The 7,083-nt window shown below is 42.2% G+C and overlaps 1 protein-coding gene and 1 pseudogene across 1 annotated transcript; both read right to left on the reverse strand.

Moving 5' to 3' along the window:
• Positions 1-1,192: 1,192 nt before the first annotated feature.
• Positions 1,193-4,807, reverse strand: LOC119350195 (annotated as a pseudogene).
• A 112-nt stretch (positions 4,808-4,919) lies between these two features.
• On the reverse strand, positions 4,920-7,077 carry LOC119321909. The gene is made up of 2 exons (XM_037595423.1): positions 6,946-7,077; positions 4,920-6,415 (listed from the first exon to the last, which is right to left on the reverse strand). Exon 2 carries the CDS (start codon positions 6,403-6,405, stop codon positions 5,194-5,196), a length of 1,212 nt encoding a protein of 403 aa, XP_037451320.1. The 5' UTR covers positions 6,406-6,415; positions 6,946-7,077; the 3' UTR covers positions 4,920-5,193.
• Positions 7,078-7,083: the final 6 nt, after the last annotated feature.

The raw sequence follows: 7,083 nt of genomic DNA on the forward strand, positions 1-7,083 counted from the left end.
AATTGGTACACCAGCGCACATGACTCTACTGACTTGGTCTGAGAATGACAAGAAGACACATCTTGATGCCATCATTGATTGCAGAGCACATATAAGTTTGAGATTCCACATTTCTGCATAGTTTAAACTTCAGACTACTGCAGTGTTTTGTGGATGATTTTGTACCATGTGTTTGGGTATATTATATAGTAAGTATATTACATGGATAGTCAACTTAGAGTTTTGAACTTGGGATAATCTCGAACAGGAACCATAACAGAGCGGCTATCTCCATCTTCAGTTGACGAGCGCTTAGAATTTTGCCACATTTCTGGATAGTTTGAACTTCGGATTATCGCAGTGCCTTGTAAGTGATTACTCCGTATGTGTTTGGATATATACAATAATAATAAAAGCACTGGCGCGCTTTGCTGTGCCGTTGGGCTGCTATGGTGATCAGTTGAAGTTAAGCTTGCTTCGCTTGCAAAATTACGACTATCTGAGCTGCTACCAATACCATTCATTTATTTTGGCAGCCGTTCCAGTAAAGAGAGAGAAACAGTATCGAGAATATAGTTCTTCTGAACAAGATTCAGTTGTATATTCTTGGTAAAGGAGAAGGAAAAGAAAAGATTCTTGCTGCTAGAGATAGAAACTGGAAGAAGAGAACAAAGTGGACAATCATGGTAAACACTTCCTCATTTATAAGTTCTATTAGTAGCAAAAATGTATCATGGAGAAATTCCTCCATCTAGCACAATTATTTGTGTGCTTCGACAGGTCAACGCGCAAGATGGAGATAAACCCAGGCTTCACTTCATATACATTAAATTTACCTAATATTCTCCAGAACCAGTATAACAGTTACCATCACCATTCCATTTTATTTTATTCTGATAGATGTCAAGATAACATATCATCTTGAAGAACCAGAGATTAGCACTCTTGATGCCAACAATTCACCTGAGGTGGTTGGTACACTATGCACATTGGTTGGGCATGTCAAGTTTGGCGGGGATGAGGTGGCGCTAGTTTCCTCCATTTAGAAGAACAATATTGTCGTCAGTTTCGCCACCATACCAACAAAAGACTAGAGATCCAATTGCCTTCTTTCTCTGCTTTACTATGAAAAGAAAAATCATATTGTGGCACATATCACGAACTGGATCCAGTGTCAAGGCAGTGCAAATTACTGGACTAACATGAGTGCTTATGAGATTGAAGCATGGCTGAATATTAACATGCATGAATTGATTGCATTAAGAATTGTAAGCACCACAACGAGAGATGGAAATCTCTTGATACAGTACGTGGTGGCAAGCTCCAAAATTGGAGAATCAACTCAAACAAAAACTCCAGCAGTACAAGCACTTTATACTTACTCCTGACATATGCAAAGCAACAAGACGAGCAGTAACATCAGCAGCACAGGGTGATCCGACGAGTCAAACACGCTCATTAGGTCATGCCACCATCGGCCCCTGTCAAGTGTGATGCATAACGACTCGACAGTCAGACACAAACCACAAAAAGAAGCCTAGGACAAGAATCCTACCACTGATACTAGTAAAGACGATATGTGTCAGCCTTTCATTCATCAGTGGCATATCCACAAAAGAAACCTTCGTCACAACTGAGAAAGGAAAATATCTCTGGTATTAAGAAAGCTCTGCTTCAGGCACCAGTTATCACCCCCTGGGACGATAACGTGATTTCCCTGACTTCGCTGTCAGAATTAAGGCACTCGCTCAAGAGCTCAACATGGAAGGGGTGGATCTTGAACAGATCTTTCGAGATCAGACCAAGTATGTCTGCGAGATCACCCAGGGCCGCAACCGCAGCCTTTGTCAAACTCTCATCCCTGACACATACATATATGATAAGGGGAAAAACACAATACCCGTATAACAAAAAGAAAGCAGCGAAAACGATGTGCACCTGCTTTGGTCTTTGTAGACAGCTTCAGTGAACTGAAATAGATGGCTGAGCTTTTGGGCCCTTCATACCCTGCAGTGCCGGAGTAAGCCTCAAATATTCCATGTCTCAGCTGGTTATGGTGAACAATCGTATCTTCGTTGCTCTAATCCAAAACAACGAGCTCGGCAGCTACTTGAAGCACTGGCATGGCATATTGCAGGTATTTCTCGACATTCTCGCCAATAGCAAGAGCTATGTCTCCAAAGCATGAGAAAGTTGGAGGTCTGACAGGCCGGTGAAGCATTGAACTTGCAAGATCCTTGAAAAGAACAAGCATAATGCAATCACATCACAGAAAGGCTGAATTTTATCTTCAACGGCACGGCAAATATCACCCATCACCCATACAGAAATGGAGCATATTTAGTATAGTTCTGCAAGCCTGCTTCACGAATGCCATAAGCAACTTCACGAATGGCAAGCATTGGTTTTTCATGTACAGCAGAACTGGGGCAAGCAAAGACACAGGGAAACAGAAACATCAACTGATCTCTGGGAAATTACGGACATCACATCAGAGTTGCTCTGTTTCTGGATGATGACCTGCAGTACACCACACAACAAAGCCTGTAGATCACTCTGCTTCTCCCTGTCACCAGGCAAGAGTATTTGGAGTTAAAATGTCAGGTTCAGTCTTTTCATGATCCCCTGACATAGCTGGCCTATAATGCTCGAAGTTTCAGCTATATTGCTAACTCTCATAACCTCATTCGACACTTCAAAAGCAAACGTGCAAAGCCTCAAATGGGTAGTACCAGCACGATCTGAAGCACAAAGGAGCACAGCGATGACATTAGGGAGATAGGGTGTAAGCAGAGATGAGCTTGACTCAGCATCTTCATAACCTTGGACAAAACAACATATGGATCCACAGACATTCTTGGCCACATTTGAAACATCTTGCTACTCTCCAGCAACAGTCATGATTGGTTTGCATTTGTTATAACTGGAATTCCACTGGCTGGAGAATGCAAAAGCTCAAACATCCATCGAAGGGTCCACGCGGTGGAGACTTTTACCTGGTTGTTTGGATCTTTCATTGAGTTGAACAAGAAATCAAGTCTAGCCTGCATCAGGGGGGTAAGCTTCTCAACAGAGGGACCTTCAAGGATAGAGCTAAATGCAAAAGTAGCTGCCTCGCGACAATGCCAATCCAGGTTTGTGATGTTAACCTTAATAAATGGCATCACAAGAGGGACAATTGCATCACCAACAGTTCTAGCGATGACGCCAAGGCACTTTGCACCACTCATGGAAATTTTCCGCACATTGTCAGCGTGCTCATGATAACCCTCTTGATTCAACAGAGTTTCGAGCAGCATTGGAACAAGTAAAGGGATGGCCTTTTCAATGAAGCATTAAATTACACTAGAGTTCGCATCATCTTCTTGGAGTTTAAACTCTTAATCACAAACAGTTCTCCATAACTTGATAGCTTGAACTGCAACTGGTTCCTCATCTCCTTTGACAGTGCTCGCAGTTCAAAAGCTGTATGCCTGATCTCCACATCTTAAGATACAACAGTATCACAAATTACTTTCACTATATAGCTCCTCCCCATAACGTTTGCAAAGTTGCTTTCAGCAAAATCAAGAGTGTTATATACTCCCTCCGTTCCCAAATACTTGTCTTTCTAGGCATTTCAAATGGACTCAACATACGGATGTATGTAGACATATTTTAAAGTGTAGATTCACTCATTTTGCGCCGTATGTAGTCACTTGTTGAAATCTCTAGAAAGACAAGTATTTAGGAACGGAGGGAGTAGAACTTTAACTGCTGCAAAGACAGACTTCAACACTTAGCTCTGCCTGATTCACTTCACTGAACAACAGCAGGCACCTGATCCTGCTCCAAGTGCTCAGGAGGAAACTCCTCACAGACATACCCCAGCACCTCTAGTGTTCCTTGCTGCACTGCAGCAGATGCGCCGTGCTGTGCCATGTTGCCCAGTAATTTGGCAATGAGGTCTCAATGGATGCAACCTTTGAAATGACTTGTGATGAGGCCTGCCTCGCATGAGGCATTAAAAATTCTAGTGTTCTCAACAATGACTCCTTAATCTTTGACTTTGACAGATGGATCCAGGGTGACCCTCTGTTGAATCAGCAGCTCTTTCTTTGCAGAATCCGTTGTGTCCAACGAATTCTTAAGGATAATACCAGCAACCATTCTAGACTCTGGTGGCATTTCATCACTTGACATCTCTACTGATAGGGAGAGGAGAAAGTTGGGAAGATTCTGCTCCTGGAACAGCTTCAGATCGCCTTCCGCTACCGACCTAAGATTGCCGTCCATAGATTGGGCAGCTAGCAGAATCTGAGCTCTATCAGTAGTTGTAGTAACTGTGCAAACAAACATCAAGCAACATTCCTAAGGGCATCCATTAACTGAGCAGAATATGAGTTAGCAAGCAAAGTTCAGAAACAAAAATAATTGCCCACAAATAAATAAATAAAGGGCATCCGTGAGCACTCCTAAGGGCTAGTTTGACCTAGCTGTCTTAAAATGTAAGTGACTTCATCTGGATTAAGCTCAGCATTGATAAGATTAACCCTACTAGGTTGTGGAAGTGCTACTTGTATTCGGAAGTTCCCTTGTACTCGCTGTGCTTTCTCCAGTTCTCTTATCAATCAAACTCTCCTCATTTTATCTTATATACCTAAGAGAGTTATCCCCACTAACTTATTTATCTCAACATGCAAGCATGCCACATCACCATACAATTATGAATGGGATAATGCCCACCTCAACATGCCACCATGCATGAGAAAAAAAACAACCACCACATTCTACAATGCATGGGAATTTTTTTTTTCATTCTATTATTCTATTTATATTCAATAAATATTTTACAACTATACATAATCAAATATAGCAAGTCGTATGTATTTTTAATTTTGGTTCACATGTTATTAATCTATAAACATTTATATTCCACACAGTTAAATCTCATTGAAATATATTGCAACCGACTCCCGCAGCAACACGCGGGGTATCATCTAGTTTATTATTAAATTTACCAGCAAAAGTAGCGCCCCTGTCACTACAACAAAAAAAATATAACCACAAAAACAAACAAAAAACAGGGTAGCTCAAGATATATCACCAGAAGTACTAGTTTCCTGTCACTACAATAAAATATAGCATAGATTTTACTACCGAAAACAGGGTACAACATAAACTCTTCTGCTGACATAAGAAAGTTAGCCAAGTCCAGCAAGACAGGTAGGGAAGCTATGGATCAGCTGCTGCAGAAGGACCCTCGCCACCTTGATGAGCTTCAGTTTGTGCCCTTTTTTGTTTGTCGCCGTTCAGCGCATGACAAGGATCAAGCATACAAGCTTTCATCTCACTAACTTCTGAAGATAAGACTGAGAAGAGAACCTCCATTGTGTAAAGTCGCTTTTCAATTGCCTCAAATCCTTTCACAACTTTCTCGTGCAACCCCTCTATCAGTTTTGAAAGTTGAGAATTGCTGGCAACTGTTGAATCAGGATTAACTGGTTCAGGATTAACTGGTTGCGGTGGCTGATGAGAATAGGACATGGGCTGCTGGTGCTGCACCTCTATAACTTCATGCTCAGCTGAGGCAGCACGTTGTTCACGATTCAAGCTTGCAAGGTGCAGGGAGTACTTCTTGAGGCAGCATTTGGTATCAATGTTTGTAAGGTCACACTTCAGATGGCGAAGAAGACAAAATATAAGAGGTGCATATGGCAGTGCATGATTTACAGTGTCAATGGCCTCACACATCTCACTGAGGAGGAAATGAGCAATGTCAAACTGCTTTCCGTGGTAAATGGCATAGGCAAGCTTGAGAAGCATGGTGGTGCATCCACCTCGATTTCCTGATTTAGGAAAAATTGTATGTCGATTTATCCTTTGGATGAGATCAACTTCAGTTTTAAGATCTCGAACTAGACCAATGTCGGGATTAGGTACTCGAAAGAGAGAATAAACATCAAAATCATCCCATGTGTGCAAAACAAGGCTGCCAGCTCTAGGCTCAATCAGCAAGGCCTTTTCAAGATCTTCCTTGGTAGCAAAACAATGCTGTGAGCCTATCATGAAATGCATCTCCCTGCGATCAGGATCCACGTAAAGGGTGCCATAAAATTGTCTCACGACGTCTTCATTCCAAACCCAAGATGGATTGTTGCTGGTTAGACCTTTGAGACCAAGATCCTCATACTTAGTGGACAAATCAAAAGGGCAAGTTTCAGCATCAGCTATATCCGACCACTCCACAAATCTATGCTTAAACACTTTCTTCTCATGACAGAACTGATCATATAGCTCTTTTTGTCTGTTGTCCCAGAAATTGCAGTCAGGAGAGGTAGATCTAGCAGCAACATAAGGATTACGTTGCTTCTGCCTCTTAAGTTCAGGATACCTCAAATGGCCCGATGTCCTCCTCTTCCTCAGCTCCTTCCTTTCCCTATCCATGGCTTTATGCCTGTAAGTGTGGAAAAAAACGCCAAGACTAAGTACTCCAGGTAACAGTTACTCACTAGGTGGCATAACTTTAGAGCTATTGCACAGTAATTTGTCCTTACGAATTCAGCATTTATTTATGTACATCAAATCAAATATCTAGATGATGTGTATAGGATGAGGTGCGGAACAATTGTCAGCATTGGATGCTAGATGGTTGACAAGAGGTTAATCATTGCATGACAGAAGTCGCAACTGGGAGCAACTAACAAAAAGGACCAAAACAGGGCATCGATGTAAGCTACTGTAGTTATGTGTCAGCACAAGAAAATAGAGATACCAGTCAAGTGAAAAAACAGAAATTTTGCTTGGATTTCAACTTTTATTAAACCAGGACATCATACATTGTTCTTCAGGGGAGCAATTTCCAATCAAGAACAAATGCAGACTGGAAAACCCTTGTCTTCAGAAGGGGATTTGAGTCCCCTTACCCTAAACCTAGGCCATGGTCCGATGGAACGGAAAAATATGGAGAAGGGGGCAGGGATGTACCAATCAGAAAGAACGTTGGCGACGGCTCGACCTTGGGGTGGCGACCAGAAACTCCAAGACGAGGGTATGAAGCCGCGGCCTTCGTACTACCAGCAGCTAGGGTTTGAGAACGGAGACCCACCAAAGTCTTGCGCGGAC

The sequence above is a fragment of the Triticum dicoccoides genome, chromosome 1B, assembly GCF_002162155.2.
Source record: "Triticum dicoccoides isolate Atlit2015 ecotype Zavitan chromosome 1B, WEW_v2.0, whole genome shotgun sequence".
Classification (NCBI taxonomy): domain Eukaryota; kingdom Viridiplantae; phylum Streptophyta; class Magnoliopsida; order Poales; family Poaceae; genus Triticum; species Triticum dicoccoides.

Excerpts from the sequence above, each read along its gene's own strand:
- LOC119321909 (XM_037595423.1), bottom strand. The coding sequence starts at position 6,405 with ATGGATAGGGAAAGGAAGGAGCTGAGGAAGAGGAGGACATCGGGCCAT.